The 17,497-nt window shown below is 38.0% G+C and overlaps 1 protein-coding gene across 3 annotated transcripts in view; it reads right to left on the bottom strand.

Moving 5' to 3' along the window:
* Window positions 1-980: 980 nt before the first annotated feature.
* LOC136254952 (F-BAR domain only protein 2-like) overlaps window positions 981-17,497 on the bottom strand; it is a 22,260-nt gene continuing 5,743 nt past the window's right edge. For 2 of the 3 annotated variants that reach the window (XM_066047669.1, XM_066047670.1), the window contains exons 6-24: window positions 16,550-16,729; window positions 15,174-15,219; window positions 12,538-12,716; window positions 11,103-11,199; window positions 10,938-11,048; window positions 10,452-10,539; window positions 7,423-7,493; window positions 7,184-7,255; window positions 6,267-6,413; window positions 6,156-6,219; window positions 5,697-5,959; window positions 4,529-4,676; window positions 3,342-3,986; window positions 3,125-3,271; window positions 2,601-2,718; window positions 1,593-1,792; window positions 1,356-1,475; window positions 1,196-1,290; window positions 981-1,145 (exon numbers count right to left, since the gene is read on the bottom strand). In XM_066047669.1, coding sequence (XP_065903741.1) covers window positions 1,117-1,145; window positions 1,196-1,290; window positions 1,356-1,475; window positions 1,593-1,792; window positions 2,601-2,718; window positions 3,125-3,271; window positions 3,342-3,986; window positions 4,529-4,676; window positions 5,697-5,959; window positions 6,156-6,219; window positions 6,267-6,413; window positions 7,184-7,255; window positions 7,423-7,493; window positions 10,452-10,539; window positions 10,938-11,048; window positions 11,103-11,199; window positions 12,538-12,716; window positions 15,174-15,219; window positions 16,550-16,729 — 2,820 coding nt within the window. In that variant the 3' untranslated portion in view covers window positions 981-1,116. The remainder of the gene's footprint in view (window positions 1,146-1,195; window positions 1,291-1,355; window positions 1,476-1,592; window positions 1,793-2,600; window positions 2,719-3,124; window positions 3,272-3,341; window positions 3,987-4,528; window positions 4,677-5,696; window positions 5,960-6,155; window positions 6,220-6,266; window positions 6,414-7,183; window positions 7,256-7,422; window positions 7,494-10,451; window positions 10,540-10,937; window positions 11,049-11,102; window positions 11,200-12,537; window positions 12,717-15,173; window positions 15,220-16,549; window positions 16,730-17,497) is intronic. The other variant, XM_066047671.1, reaches the window with a different exon arrangement.

Raw genomic sequence — 17,497 nt, 5'->3', positions numbered from 1 at the left:
ATTAAAGAGCGCTGCTTGGTATATTAGGGAGGAGATCAGTCACTGAGACAGCTAATACCACAATTACAAATTCGTTGCTAATAACGACTAACACGAACCCACAATCAATCCTTTAATCATCTCTATCTTTCTTGGAGGTATGTTTGATCACCAACTAGAAGTCCGTTGATAACTTGTAAGGCCAGTTTCAGCAATGGTAAGTTGCAGGCTTCAATTTGGGAAAGTGTTCCGTTCCGTAGTTTAGCCCATCATTCCGTTCCGTAGAATAGACCCCACCGTACTTTTACCATGAAAATAGTATGAAATCTCTGTCAGTCATTCGCATGAAAATTTTGCATGCGAATGATACTACTATCGATTAAATTATTGGACGATAATGGAAGAGCTACTTTTTCTTGGCGTCCTAGCAGCGGAGATTCTTTTTAAACAAAGCGATACTTGGTGTGAATTTGTCAGGAATTTCATGGTGAGTATTGTCACGGTGCTAGCGAATTCTTTCTACTGTGTACTGATAAGTAGTTATAACATTGATATATGAGGCCAATCCATTATCGAGATACTCTATCAAACACCTTGATCCCGGTCGAAAATGGTTCTACAGGCCTATTGGTAGTGACCACCCTTGTCTTTTCAAGTGAGGCAAAGTATAGTATTTCTAGATCTGAATGCGTGAAGATGGGAGTGCCATAAGCCAGTATAATATTATAGTTCTAAAACATCATCTCCTCATGGTGGCGCTTGCACTTTTTCTTTAGAAGAGGTTTAGCTAGCTATCAAATTTTGAGGCCAATGTGGGTAAGCTGAGTATGAAAGTAGCTAGATCCATGGAGCTGTTTCCAAAAGCTATTTGAGACTGAAACTCTTTCAAATCAGCTGCATGTGACTAACTTATTACAATCAATGAATACCTTCTTGGTGAACATTGGCAATAAAAATGTCACATTTTTGGCTGAGTGATTCTGAGCTACATTGCACAAAACTTTATACAAACATTTTTTACTGACAAATTGTACATTTCATGGTATAATCAGAAAATATTATAAATAAAAATAACAACTGTAGCCAATATCTAAACAGTTTGTCTTTGTATTGTTTCCAACATCACCTGTTCTGTTCTTATTCCGCTGGCATGGCCACATATTTTCCTGTAGAATACAATATGTATCATAACTACAATTAAAGTGCATTACAATACCAGTAGATAGTTTGGTTTTCTTGAACGAAATTTTATAAGCCTGTCCAATGAGGTCTAGTTGCATTCCTGACATATTACCACCATCACAAGTAAACCTGAAATGACAAAATAACAAGTAGAGCATTTAGATGTAAGTGGTAGTGAATTGGGAGGCACTTACTGTACAAGTGTTGGTGATGGATGGGATGGTCCACTGGACAGTTCAAACTTTGCCTGTAATGACTGAGGTTGAGCAACCACCTGGGGGAGCTGCCATAGTAACTTCTGCTGGTCTTGTGCCCTATATCAACATGTCAAATATGCTTTAAGTAAACAAGCATTTCAGCTAACTTACATTGTATACACAAACACGTCAACTTTTTTACCATTCTATAGACACTAACAATTAATTACATACCATTTTCCTTCTGGTTTACTCAGGTGTCTGCTCACAGTACCATCCAATGTCACACCGATGGTTAGTCCAGTCATTGCAGTATTCTTGACAGCTGATGGATTATACTTGTAGTCCAATCGATAGTTGGTAGTAGTGGGGTCACACTTCCAGAAACACTGCAGACGTAGCGGTAAGTCATCCACTCCATTTGGAAGCATTACCTATATCCAACAAGATGTTGTATTGTACTGTATGATTGATAAATCAGGTTAGCCCCGGTATCAAGTACATTTGAAAACAACACAGTAAAGTAATCTCATGCAGTGTTACAGCCTGTTTGTACTACAGATCGCTCTGGGTGAAATTGCTTCAGTGCAAGCTACTGTAGATGAATTGTCGAGTCATGAAGGCTTGGCCCATCCCAATCAGTAAAAAAAACTTAACCCACAATAACGATTTTCATCGAAGTAGAGATTGCTGAAGGATTATTGTTGTCAGTTATCAGGTTAGTAGGTATGATGTATGATAAAATCTGAAATGTTAGCGACAACCTCTCAATTATACGTAGTTGGCTAACTAGCTATTCACAAGCTTGTTTTCGAGCCCTCATGTTGCTCTCAGTGTTGTTCTTCCATTTCATCCGTTGCTTCATTTCATAAACACAGCCACCATTATACTGTAGCTGTAGTTCTCCACATCTTTATTCTGTCTAACCAAACTGCAGACCAGACCCACATCCCTAGCAGGTCCATTTCAAAGTGGTTTGATATGGTACGCATTTACACTAATTTTGAAATCATTCTGATTTGACACTAGATGGCTAGTGTAAACAGGCTGTAAATTATGCAAATACCCCGACTCCTTATTATTAGGATAAGAATGAGTACTACTGCACTTATTTTACTAACGAATGTTCTTTCATAAGTGATCCCATTCCCTGCTCTCTATTCTGTAATCTGAAAATGATTTCATCTATTCTATACCCACATCTTCTCCTTCATACACAATACAGCATAGTATGTACTGTACCTCATATCTGAACACCTGTACATTGTAAAACTTGGCTGGACCAGGTGACTTGGAAATTTGTTCATTCAAAAAAGAATGTAAAGCATTCATATTGAACTTGTAATTTTTATCCTCCTCCCTAAAACAGGAAAAAAATGTAGTGCATGAGGTAGTAGAGGTACAGTGTAAAAGGTAGTTATTTTGTTGCTGCACATAATACATGTATTGCATTGATATATTCAAGGTGTCAAAATCAACAAACACTGGCACACACAACATGAATATAGCACACGCACGCACGTACACACACACAGACAAAAGCTTAGCAAGCCTTGACTGTGTCAATTGGTCATGTCTACCCAGTGAAATATAAGCTAGGACTACATTGAGTGCTGGCATTTCCTTTTGGGAGGCAGTGACAATACTCCACAGGAATCTGTGTCATGTCTCAAGGATAAAGGTATCCACCTGAGTCTCACCCATTAGGTGAAACAAAACATGGACAGCTACACTATACTATACAACACACACACATACACACTTACATTCCAACAAGATTTCTATTGTGTTCTAATCTCTCTACATTATCCACATTGCTCAGTTTGAACACAAGTGGATCATGTGAGTTCAAGTGAGGTATATAACTAGTAGCAAATGACATATCCACCTGACCAGTAACCTTGGTGATTCCCCTAGGGGTGGAAAATGTTAACATGAACAATCAAGCTAGGACACAAAAACTACTACTAACATTAAACGTACTTTTTTCCTGTGAAGGAAGCATTGACTGTCTCCTGTATGGCCAATGCTATTGGTACCACCATAGCACCACCAGCAGATTCTCTCCTGGACAAGTTACCACCAATAGAAGACAATGAAGAGTTGGATGAAGAAGGTGCCAAAGAAGGTTGTTGGGGTTGCAAGGTAGTGGTTTTGTCATCTCCATTTTTAACATCAATGCTTGGCAAAGAGCTGGTACTAGTGTCCGGACTACGCATGGCAGATAGTACTAAAGGTGAACTACCTGTGAGGCCACGATCCAAAGTATTTCTCCTGGGAATAGGGACTGGTTTCCTAACCATGTTTGTTTCAGAATCAGTTGTGTTAGCAGTTGAGAATGACAATGACGCAGACACATCAGGTACACTACTGCTGTCTGTTTTCTTTAAAGTATCAGCCGACATAGTGGCACGACGTTTAGTTGGTAATGGTGGTCCATCATTAACTTGTAGGGATGAAGCAGTGGTAGCAGTGGTGGTGATGGGTTCAGTTTGTTTGGTGTCCAGCGTTGGTGATGAAGATGATGTGTTAGTACCTGATGTTGTCTTGTTCATACGTCTTCCCTTTCCAGGGGGTGGCTTGGGTAGTATTGGTGACGCTGAGGGTGGTGGCTTAAGTTGTACTGAACTATAAAATAGCACACAGGAATTACAGAGATATAGAAAGGTTTAATTCACACTTGTACACTTGATGTATGCATGTCATGTACTCAAAATCTTCCCATAGATACACAAAGTGGTACCAACAAGCCATTTCAATGTAGCTACAGCTGTATGCAAAATTACTCAAACAACTTACTACATACAGCAAAATCAAAATAGTAACTGAATTAATTAGTCACAAATCAAAGCATGCACAGTTAGGTTTATGACATATGGGAAAGTTGGATTTTTTTGGTTTACTTCTTGTTAAACTACACAGCACCCACTATCAAATCTTCACATTATATACAGGGTTCTGCCCAGAAATTCCTGAGTGGTGGCCTAAAGTAACATGAACTGATATGTGGTGTGTTATACTAGGGTATATTGCATGTGTATCAGTGATATACTACTGTATGTGAGAATTGTACTGGTCGGATTTAAGAGGGTACTGGTCACTTTGAACCACCACTGCCGACCAGTGTGGGCAGAAGCCTGTATATACTAAAGAATCCGACAGTTACTCACACTGGTGTTATGCTTGATTCACTGGGTGGTTTAGATAGTACAGTTGGAGGTGTGGAAATCTGTGCAGCTGAACTAGCAGGTGTCGCTAGAGGAGTTGATGTCTTCTTTGACTCAGGTGTATCTGTACCAACCCATGGTAGAGTACTGCCTGTAACAAACACAGACACACATACAGTATGTACATGTAATACAATAATACATCACACATACACACATACTGTACACAATAAGTGAACACATATACTTCCAGTACAATTCAACACATATTGTGAAAAGATGTTCAAGTATGCTTTAACACCAACTGGAAACAAATTAAAATTTTTTAAGAACTTTAACACTTCGTGTTTTAGTTGCAACTAGGCTTTGAAAACAGTAACTGGCTTACATACATAGATATAATTTTAGGAATTCTTGTGTTATAAAGCAGGTTGTGTACACACCTAAACCATAGAAAGTTTTGGTCAAAACTTCTGCAGTTTTCTCAAAAAATGTAAAGGAAATATGTTATGCATTGATGACGTTTACAGTGTATGAAGTGAAATGGTACTACTTGGGTATTTGAAGAAGTTCCTTCCTACCCTGGCCCCCAATATTGTGCTATATCTGTCAATTTAAAACCCACATAATTTGCTGTCTATCCCCAATGAAGAGCGAGATGATGTTGAGGACAAACTCATAATAAGGGCAGTGTAATCAATATAGAGTTAACTCTTGCATGCAACAGTAGTTACTATGTATATAAGTGGATCAGCACTTTTAGCAGGCACTGCCATACTTTAAATGGAAATGGTTAACCGCAACTATATTTGATTGCCACAAAGTTTCACTCATTGAAACTATTCCCCTAACAAATACACACAACACAATAATATGGAGACACATATACAGACCACGTCTGGTGTGGTCACAACACCACTTTAAACTGCAGTATGGTCACCACACGGGTAGTGCTTAATATCATACACAAATTCTACACTAACAATTTCACTGTGCAGACACTAACAGTATGATGTAATGCAGTAACCCTGTATACCAGTATAGTTACTGTAGCTTGAACAGGACATACAATGTACTGAGATGCATGTAAAATTATTGAACCTCAAAAGAATAAAACCAAATGGTGTAAGAATGTGTGTAGCAAAATTAAGCACTATGACATAGCCCATACTAGTGTCGCCAAAGTTGGCGGAGAAATCAGCGAAGTCAGTTGTCGTATCTGTTGTCGATAGTTTTTTGTCGCCTCCACTACCTGGTAGTTGGTCCGTTGTCATGGTAGTTGTTGTAGTGGTAGTGGAAGCAAAGAGATCACTGATGGTTGGTATCAATGGTGGGGGCATGCCTGGAGGTGTACCAACTGAGACATTGACACTCTTGACGTCAAGGTCAAACAATGATGATGCCATCGTCTTGTTGACGGATGACTCCAAATCACTATAGTGTTGGTGGATACAAATATATGAAGTACATGCACATACTACAGTGATTAGATGTATAGACAAGTGTGCGTGTGTGTACGTACATGCGTGTGTGTTGTACACACTATCACACAGACACCATACATACAGTACACAACATACAGTACACATGCTCTTCCACTACACTTCAGAGCACACACATGATGTCGTACCCTTCAGTCGGAGATAAAAATGCTCTTCTACTAGTCGAGGGACTCCTTTCGGACACATTCAATGCTGCAATATGAACACTTATCATCCATCACAACTATATGTTATCTTACTATTCAATGCATTCAGGCTGCCAGCCTTAGGCAGGACGGGAGATAATTGAAATCCTCTGAGACTGGCTTTGATATCATCAACAGTTGCCGTGGTAACTGGATCACTTTTTTCACGGATGTGAATACGCTTTAACTTGGTAGTGGTGACTAAATGTATTATGTAATAATTAATAGTATACTCCTTACCATAGGCTGTACCTTTATGTGACATGTAACTATACCATATATGCATGACCAATAGACAGACTGTTCAGTTAGAGTACTGTACAGCTAAACCCTACAACCCGGTAAGCCTACATTTAGGCTTTGACGCATGTCTCTTTACAAACTAAAATAACTTCACAAGTATTAACGATATAAATATCCCGTGGCCACTACATTACTCACCATGAACTCCACAATAAAATGGCACCAAGCATCAATGCAATTGGGTACAACACCTTTCACTTATATAGAAAACAGCCAATGTCCACCATGGCTATACACTACTTCATTAACTAAGGAATATTTTTGTCATACTTGGTGCTATGGCCTTAAACTAAACACCATTAGAATCTTCATGTGCTACAGAATCCAACTGTATACAACAGATCATGTGATCTTACAATGGACACCCATATCATTAAAAATGCCATCACGTTCCAGCAACAATGATGTCCACCGTTCATCGCTTCATTTCAAAGTACTCCTTAGTGTTGGATTAAATTGTTTACATGTGATTGTAGTGCATGAAATTAGGCTTCATTTCATGTATAAGAATATCCTATTAGAAATCTGATGCTCTGCCTATAGTTTGTACTTACGCTATATTTCATATTCAAAATTAATTCCGAGTATGAAGTGTTAAGCCTTGGCAAATATACAGTATTATTGAGGGAACATGATAAAATCTGATTATAGCACACACTACACCATACCATCATCATCGTCATCAAGATCACTGTCGCTATCATGAGTGTTATCAAAGTCACTGAATCCAGTTATACGATGTGCTGACAATGAAAGTCAAGAAAACTACAATACTGCCAGTAGATGTGTGTACTACAGTCTGTAGACTAGCAAGAACTTGTGTATGAAAGTATGCACAAAAGATTACAACCAGTGAGTCAACGTGTGTATACATTAAACAACCACAGGTTGTATATAAAAAGGATATCTGCATCTTGTGGTCTAATACTGAATCCTTCCTCATCCACTTCAGGTGGTGGCTCCGAGTCTGTGACATTACTATGGGAGATGGACAGGATGTGCTACATTGAGATTATGACTCAAAAATTAAATTTTTGATCAATTTTTGGATTCACTATTTTTGCATTCAGAGGGTTTTAAAAATTTTTTTTATCAATTATGTGTTGTGTTATTAGAAGAATTTTAAAAATAGCAATTTAATTAGTTATTTTTGCTATCATTTAGAGTTTATTGATACATAGTAAATGGTAGAAATAGCAACTGCAGCGAAATTTATTGATGCTGATGCTGTGACTATATATGGTGTAGCCGGTAGTGATACCAAATAAGTATGGGGTGCCATTTGTGTCAAAACTCCACTTTATTTAGACATTGTGTTTTTCATGGTTATTTACATACATTTCATGGTTTTTTGCAAATAACTGTAGAATATGCATGGTTATTTACGAAAAGCATGGTTATTTACAAAAGCATGGTTATTTATGAAAAGCATGGTTATTTACAAAAGGATGGTTATTTACAAAAAGCATGGTTATTTACGAAAAGCATGGTTATTTACAAAAGGATAGTTATTTATGAAAAGCATGGTTATTTACTAAAAGCATGGTTATTTACGAAAAGCATGGTTACTAAGTTTTACGTGCGATATCGATACTACAAACTGGCAATTATATATGTATTGATAACTTAGTTAATAACGGTGCGCAGGGACGGTGGAGCAGTCCAAAGAGTGAGATGGCCAGGCCAGCTGTAAGTTGAAGATCAAAATAAAAAAGGTCACTGCCTTCTGACAGTAGCTGCTCTCCACCAATTATATCTCCTTACTTATAACTACACATACATAGCTAAGTAGCTTGCTATTAGCAGAGATTTGGGATTTTGACCAGGATTTAATGTATTTCAAATAGTTTGAAATAAACCACTAGAATTGTGCAAAGTATTTAATTACAGAATAGCAGTGCAAGATATACTAAATTTGAAGAATTCTGAATTATATTTTGGCTTTTCCTTCTTCAATATCTGTTTAACATTATGAATATTCTATTAGAATAGTTTCAACTGCTGCAGTTGACTGCTCTATTAGAGTATCTCGATTTTGTACTAAGAATAAACGGAATAGAATACAAAAATTTACGGAATTTCAGGAAATTTAAGGATTTAAATATTCATTCAGCATAAGAAATTTAAAGGATTTTATCCAAGATTTAAGGATTTGAATCCTGCTTAATGCTAGATTCCATTCGTGTCGGACCCCTCGTCTTCAGAGACACGTCACACCTACAATATATAGTTACTTTCAATATAGCTAACTTAACTTGGTTTTTGTGTACGTTGTGTTTTAGTATTGTGGTTTTCTGATGCCAGGTCAACTCCCTTGCCTGTGTACGTATGCATATGTATCATTTCCACAGGTACACGCACACTGCTCTGAGTGTTTCCTATGGCACTGTTTATACTTGCCCAATTGGTAGGTTGCAACGTTGGTGTATGTACTTGGTTGTATGTGACGCGGTCCTAGTAATAATAATAATAATATCTACATGCAACAACTTGAAAACAATCATACTGTTTCTCTGAATACTGTGACTGTTCTATTAGACTATCTAGGTCCTGACTGTAGTCCACTGGCCATCAGTTTTGTGATCCGCTTAGTGCATTTGCACCAGACTAAAACTAACAATATTACAGACAGCTAGCTAGCCCATGCCGGGGAACGCTAATTATACCCGGACTGCATCCGGTGCAAATATACGCACCGTCATGGGCAGTGGGGACAGGGGGCCATGCCCCCCCCCCCACACACACACTTTCATGGGACACTGTTTGCAAGAAAAGATCGATACTCTAATAGAACAGTCAGGACCTAGATAGACTAATAGAACAGTCACAGTATTCAGAGAAGCAGTGTAGCAAGCTACTTAGCTATGTATGTGTAGTTACAAGTAAGGAGATATAATTGGTGGAGAGCAGCTATTGTGTCAGCAGGCAGTGGCCTTTTTTTATTTTGGTCTTCAACTTACAACTGGCCTGGCCATCTCACTCTTTGGCCTGCTCCACCGCTCCTGTACACCATTATTAACTAAGTTATCGATTATATATATACAGCCCGTATATAACTGCCAGTTTGTAGTATCGATATCGCACGTAAAACTTAGTAACTATGCTTTTCGTAAGTAACCATGCTTTTGTAAATAACCATGCTTTTCATAAATAACCATGGTTTTTGTAAATAACCATGCTTTTGTAAATAACCATGCTTTTCGTAAATAACCATGCTTTTGTAAATAACCATGATTTTGTAAATAACCATGCTTTTCGTAAATAACCATGCTTTTGTAAATAACCATGCTTTTCATAAATAACCATGCTTTTGTAAATAACCATGCTTTTCGTAAATAACCATGCTTTTCATAAATAACCATGCTTTTCATAAATAATCATGCTTTTCATAAATAATCATGCTTTTCATAAATAACCATGCTTTTCATGCTTTCGTAAATAACCATGCTTTTCATAAATAATCATGCTTTTCATAAATAACCATGCTTTTCATAAATAATCATGCTTTTGTAAATAACCATGCTTTTCGTAAATAACCATGCATATTCTACAGTTATTTGTAAATAACCATGAAATGTATGTAAATAACCATGAAAAACACAATGTCTAAAAAAAGTGGAGTTTTGACACAAATGGCACCCCATAAATAAGTACGGTCTTTGGTAATTTGATAACAGGATATGCTACAGGTGTAGGAATTTGAAACAACAAAATTGTTGTGGTGTAGTTATGGCAATGTGAATACATTTGGTGGGGAAATTTTGGTCATTCATAAAAGCTGCCTAACTAACATTTCCTTTTGTGGTATTGTAACTGAGTTACTGTACATTCCAGAGAATCAGTACAGTAGCCCACACAGTTAGTCAGTACACTACACCAATACAAGGGCTACTGTCATACTGTACAGTATAGCAATCATTTGGTAAGGTGGCTTACGCTGTAGGTCCATTAGATGTAGTGCTAGTATCAACAGTGGCTTGTTTGCCCCTCTTGAATCCAGGTATCTTGAACTTTCTCTCTTTGACTATAATAGTTACAAGACAATGTAATGCATGAATTTGCACTAGCAAGCTCGCTCACTCACTCACTCACTCACACACACTCACACTCACTCACACTCACTCACACTCACTCACTCACACACACACACACACACACACACACACACACACACACACACACACACACACACACACACACACACACACACACACACACACACACACACACACACACACACACACACACACACACACACACACACACACACACACACACACACACACACTCACTCACACACACACACACACACACACACACACACACACACACACACACACACACACACACACACACACACACACACACACTCACACACTCACACACTCACTCACACACACTCACACACACACACAACACTACCTTTCTGGCCAGCCTCACTGGTACTAGTTGTGGACACATTAGACTGACTAACAGCACTAACATTTGACGGAGATGGTGATACTTCCTTAATAAGCCGTACCTTCTCAGGTCCTACATCACATTACATCGTAACTAAATACACACACACCACACATCATGACATACTTGGTATATCAGTTCCAGTTCCCTTGGTTTGCATGAAGAAGGCTAGTAACTTGTCCACAGACAAGTCACTGATCTTACGCACTATCTCCTTGTGTACCTAATGAATTGATGAGACAATATTGTGGGTGATCATCACCACTATACAGTACGTCTTCTACAAAACAATGAACAGTGTGTGCATACATTTGAATCTTCACAACAATAGTTAGACCTTTTTGTGGCAAATTAGTGTCTAAACTCTTTTCATGTTTACTTAGACTCTTCTCAAATTTATTGTGTGCACTAACACTGATAGCACACTGGCAACATGTCATCACCTCAGAGACTTAATTTTAAAATAATAACAACAGTCTAGGGTGGAGCAGTGGGCTTCTCTGTTACAAGCAGCTGGCAATAGTGTCAAGATGCAACAACTGCATAGGGTCTAGACTTCAGACCACTAGGGGTCTACGTAGTTTAGTAACCCTCAGGCCCTGTAGTACCTTTGCTGCACCACAACACAGGGATTTCTGGTTACAGTACTATAGTATGTTCACGTTGAGCTGAATCCTGAAAAACGGCTAAAAATTAAAAGTGGATTTTTTCTCAACAGAGTTAACATTTCAGCCAACCAGATGATTATTGGTAACAGCAAAGGTGTCAACAACAGACACATACGGTTTGGCTCCATTACAAGTTCGGGAAAGGGCTGTATTGGACACTGTACTTATATGGCTTCCCCATAGGAAATGTATTGTGAAAATTTTGATTGACTGTAAATATTATGTCAAACATTTGAACAACAAGATTTTGAAATATTTTTAGCGGGTCAAGCAGTACTACAAATGAGCCAAATTTCAAGATCGTGTGTAATTGCATCCATGAGTTATTAAATGTTTTTGAGGGTTCAGCTCAACGTGAACATACTATAAATTGTAGTACATAAGACTCCTGTGGTCTGAGGTCTAACCTTCACAAGCACGACAACATATACACACTGCAAAATAATCAGATACAATTCATTGAGATACTGTGTAAACCTATTCCTTTATACCTGTACGTAAAAAAAGCTGTTAAAATACTCTAATAGTACACACACATACTGTAATCCTTGTTTGTAGAAACTCCTAATAGAACAGTCACTAACAACATACATTCTGCACAGTGGAAGGTCAGTTATCTGAATCCCTTGGGACCGAGGGGTGGCCCATAAGTCTGAAAAGTATGTATCTCTGAAACTGTGTATAAATGGCCTGTATCATAAAGAACACTTTTAAAAATTTCAGTATTACCAACTACCCTAATAGAACAGTCACTACTCTAATAGAGCAGTCATTTCCATAGTTCAGTTAACCAAGAATCCGGTTAAGTGGGATCCAGATAACTGAGGTTCCACTGTACTTATACACAATGTGCAGTATACACACTATTTATATATATACTGTACTACACATACTGTATCAACAGCAATGACGTTGGCCTCCAGTGCTGACGCTAGTTGGATGGTGAAGGTCACCATTTGGGCCAGGTATTCTTCCTCGATGGACTCAAACTTTGCACATGCCTCCTTGTGCTTGCCTTGATAATCCATCATCATGTTAACGTGATTCTCAACTGCCGTTGTATACTCTTGTTCTGCAAACACAACAACACACTTACAGTAAACCGTATAACAACAAATATTGGTGAAGCTAATATTTGGTGATTTGCTATAAAATTGCAGTTGGCAAAAATTTAATTCTTTCACTGAAAAATTGGCGGTGCACATGAGTGATGTAAGGATGAAGCGTGCGTGCTGTAGTATACAATCCTTTTTGTGCTGAAATGTTATGGATTCAGTCACTGTATGCATCAGTCTGGCCAACTGAACTAGGGCAGGTCTGGATCTGACCTGCTTTAAAGAATATCCGGGTCCTTCTGCAGTCATGAGCCACGCCCACTTATCAGGATCATTTGCTGTCTGTAGGCATACATAGAGCCTCACCCATTTATCAATGGTTGTGCACAAATTCATGTCTTGCTACCTGCAAGCTTACGTGGAGCCATGCCCACTAATCAAGTATGAGTTATGTAAGCCACACCATATAGTCAGTATGCATTCACCTGAGCCCCACCAAATATAATCATATCATAGAGATGAACATGTGTTCACTCCCAATGGTTTTGTACTGGAACAAGCGTGTTTTCATGTTATAAACATGTTTGCGTGCCTGAATTGTCCATACTAAATGTATGGGATATTTTCAAAGCCTCATAACTCACTTGAGTAGAATTCGAGGAAAACGGGAACAGAAAGCAGGAATGGGAACGACCTACAGAAAACGCCTATTCGCCTTATAAAGGTCATCATGCATTTATTTTACAGCACAAATGTTTCTTTGTTTGGATTCTTTCACTAAAACAATCGAAATACTCTAATAGAGCAGTCAAGAATGTTTTAACTATCCCACCAGGGACACACATTGATGGGCTGTGAATTGATGGACTAAAGCTGTCAAAGATTAGGTATATAGACTAGCTAAGTCATCAACATTGAAAGTTAGCTACTCCTATGAAACCATAAACATTTTAAATACTGATGAAAACTGAGATTCACAAAGTACTCTAGTTGACTGACAGTGCCTATCGACAGTGCCTATATTATAGGTTTCGAAAACTGCACCTACTACTTCCAGATAAGAAGTCATAATGGGAGTATGTATGTAGTACTGGTATGTTTGTCAAGCTGAACTGGCTTTAAGAGGAGTCCTCATGATTGCTCATAATTTATTGTCCTTAGTCTCTTCATTGAAGCCATGCACCTACACATACTGCAGCTACCACATACCCATCATGTGACTTTTCCTGAGGTTGCAGGTACAACTTTCCTCATCTATATGCAGGCACTGTCAGTTAATTAGAATCCTTTGTAATTTATGGTTTCAAGGGAGTAGCTCACTGTAGATGACTTAGCTGGTCTATATACCTAATCTATGACAGCTCATTACATTAATTCACAGACCATCAATGTGGGTCCCTGGTGGGATAGTTAACAAACCATAGATGAATAACATAATCTATGGCAAAACATTATTTTTGACTGCTCTATTAGAGTATTTTACTATATACAGGTGACCGCTCTATTAGAGTGTTTCGATCGTTTTAGCGGAAAAGAATCCAACAATGCTGCAAAGAAGCATTGTGCCGTAAAATCCAACCTTTATATTAGCATGATGACCTCTTTCAGGCATTTTCCGCTGGTTGTTCCCGTTTCCGCCTTTCGTTCCCGTCCCGTTTTCCTAGAATTCTACTTACCCCTTGTTCTTACCCGTATCAAATCGCTTTTAAAGGGCTTCACAGTGCTACTAAATGTTTGGGCAGCTGGCCCATGTAACAAGAGTTATTAACAAAAAACGAGGGCTCAGGTAAACGTGAACAGACCATAGTAGATAATCTATGGCCACACCCATTTGCATGCGTGGAACCACGCTAATTTAAAGGCATGTTTAATTAGTATCCACGAAGTCACACTTGGGTTGTCGAAACCTACTTCAGCAACTGCTATCAAAAGCTTGGACCCAAGGAATGAAAATAATATCGATAAATTTTTAATTTGGCAGTTTAGTGACGAATCGCCAATTTGCCAAATTTGGTTCACCGCCAAATTTAATTGATATATGGTATATAGTACAGTAAAACCATACTTAGCAACCACCTTGTATGGTCACCTTAATACCACTTCTATCTAATATAGCAGGTCACAAAACATACAGCTAAGGAGCTTGAGTATTTCATGGCCCCAGTAATAAGACCACCTAACCAGGTCATATTTTTGGCCCACAATAGAGATAATGTAAAAATATTGCACTGTACAGATTCAGAAAAAAAAACTGTTTGAGCACACAGTGTAAGATGTTGTACGATGCATAAATCTGTACTTTCAATGTAAAAGTTTATCTTTACACAGGTACACGCACACACACACACGCACGCACGCACGCACGCACGCACGCACACACACACACACACACACACAGAGTAAACATACAACATTTTATAGTTACTATACACACGTAAGTACCAAACATACTCAACTAAACGAACAGCACTCACTGGCATGGATCAATACAGCTTCAGCTTTCTTCAGTTTGGCATCAGCCTTGATGGCAAACAAAACACAATGTTATTAAAGAAATGATGTATAGTGTAATTGTATGTGTATGTAAGCACGTATAGCATCAACATATTGTAGGGGGATATTTGTAAAATATTACACAGTTTCTGTACAGACCAGTTGATCACAAAAGCATCCAGTGAAGCAGCACTTAATGAGACTATTTAAGCAGAGCTGTTGTAATACTCTATTAAAGCATACACACTTATTCTAACAGAATACGAGCGGTCATTTGGACACTCGGGTACCTGACATATTGCCATTCAGATATACTCTGTATTGGGGATGTGAGATATGTCTGCAACACTGTGTATATATATATATATATATATCTGTATTTTAACAGTTTGGAATTCACAACACAATACGTACGCTAATGCATGACAGGAATCTTTGGCGGAAAAGTTGACAATCTACACTTCATCAGCTTTGACAAATTAAATGTTGACAAAAATCAAGAAATCTCAACACAATATTCGTCAAATATGTTGATTTTTTATTTCGTCAAAGTTTCCGGTACAAGATGAAGTACTTTTAGTAAAAAAAATTAATTGCATGGGCCAGTGGTACAGTATATAGCAACTGCCACTGTGGTAGTAGATAACAAGTTTAAAGAGTACAGGAAACTGGTCACAACACTACTAGGCATTTTCTCCATTAAATTACCATGTACCATATTTCTTTGGTTAAACGTTGCACCTTCAGTAGTAGCTGCACTTGAATGGTGTGACAGCTTAAATGTCGTTTTCGAGCATCGAGTGGTAGTTCAGTTTGAATAGTAGCCGCAACCATTCTTTGATAAACACCACGGTGTTTAGCCAAGTAAATATATGGGAAATTCATACCACCATGGTATAAATTGTTTTAACAGATTCATATACCTCTGCAAAATTTCATGCAAGACTTGTTGTGCATGAAAACAATTTCACAGCATCATGTACAGTACTTTTACCATGAAAATAGTATGAAATCTCTGTCAGTCATTCACATGAAAATTTTGCAGTGATATGAATCAGTTAAAATTCATACTATGGTATATACTGTATATGGTATGAATTTGCATGAATAATACACATTTCAAAAATAGTTTAACGGAGAAAATGCCTAGTGGTGGACGATCCAACTCTAATCTATAGTATAAAACCAGACCTTTGAAGTGATTGAAACAATCAAAACATTGATATACGAAAAACGTACTGTATCGGCAATAAGATACAGCCACAGTATCACAGTTAATGTTCCAATACATCTCACATTATTACACATAGCAACACTGTTGAAGTGTACATGGTGTATTTTATTATCCTTAGCTGACCTTGTCAACATCTTTAGGCTTGGCTGCAGTACCAAGGTTTTGTAGGGCAGTCAATTCATTTTGTACTACAGTCTTCTCATGATGTGCCTGCTCGTACGCTTTCTTCATTTTCTGTACAGTAACCTTAGCTACATCTTGTGCATGAAACGCTTCCTTGGCAGTCTCTATTTCACCTGCCAACTAAAAGTGATAGATAGTAAACAGAGTCATACAGTACATGCACTAGAAGACTAACAGTATTGAATATACGTAATTATATAAGATTATTGTGCAACTTTGAGATCTGAGGACAATGTTGGCAAGACTACTACAGTACATAAATTAAAGGTCAAGTAAGCATAAGCCGATAGCATTGAGCTTTGCCCCTTCAAGTTTTGTGTAAGTGTCCTACACCTGTATCTATGCTACTGAGGATCTGTGTTGTACTAGCAAGTAAGCCAGTGGTGCACAAGTACCCTAGAGCTGGTTTACTGACTGGCAACAGCTGCGTTTCATATAGCTGTAGTAGAGCAGCTAAGAGCCGTAGTAGAGCAGCTAAGCGATAAAAATTGTTCACTTTTGATAAAAGCACGTACCAAACTAGATAAAATATACCATTTCATATTAGATAGGGTGCCATTAAGATTACAAATCATATCACATACAAAGAACCTAAAGCCATAAAAATACTCAACATTACTGTAAATATGTTGAAACTTTACTTCTTAATAGGAAAGTAAAGGATAGTCAGATCCAAAAGCTGATCGAGGGAGGTGTACATCCAGGTTATTTTTAAGAAGTACGGAGGGCTATGGAGGGCTATGCGATACAAAGCCAAAGATGTGCAACATATTAATTTCTAACGGATTGTGTCATGTACTTTTACACTGAGATACAGGCACCTTTTATAAGAGCAACTACAACAATTTATTTCAGCACATTTTGAATATCGAAGTAAATTTACAATGT

Source organism: Dysidea avara, chromosome 5 (assembly GCF_963678975.1).
Source record: "Dysidea avara chromosome 5, odDysAvar1.4, whole genome shotgun sequence".
Lineage (NCBI taxonomy): Eukaryota > Metazoa > Porifera > Demospongiae > Dictyoceratida > Dysideidae > Dysidea > Dysidea avara.
The sequence above is the reverse complement of the archived record's forward strand: the minus strand, read 5'-3'. Positions and strand labels throughout refer to the sequence as shown.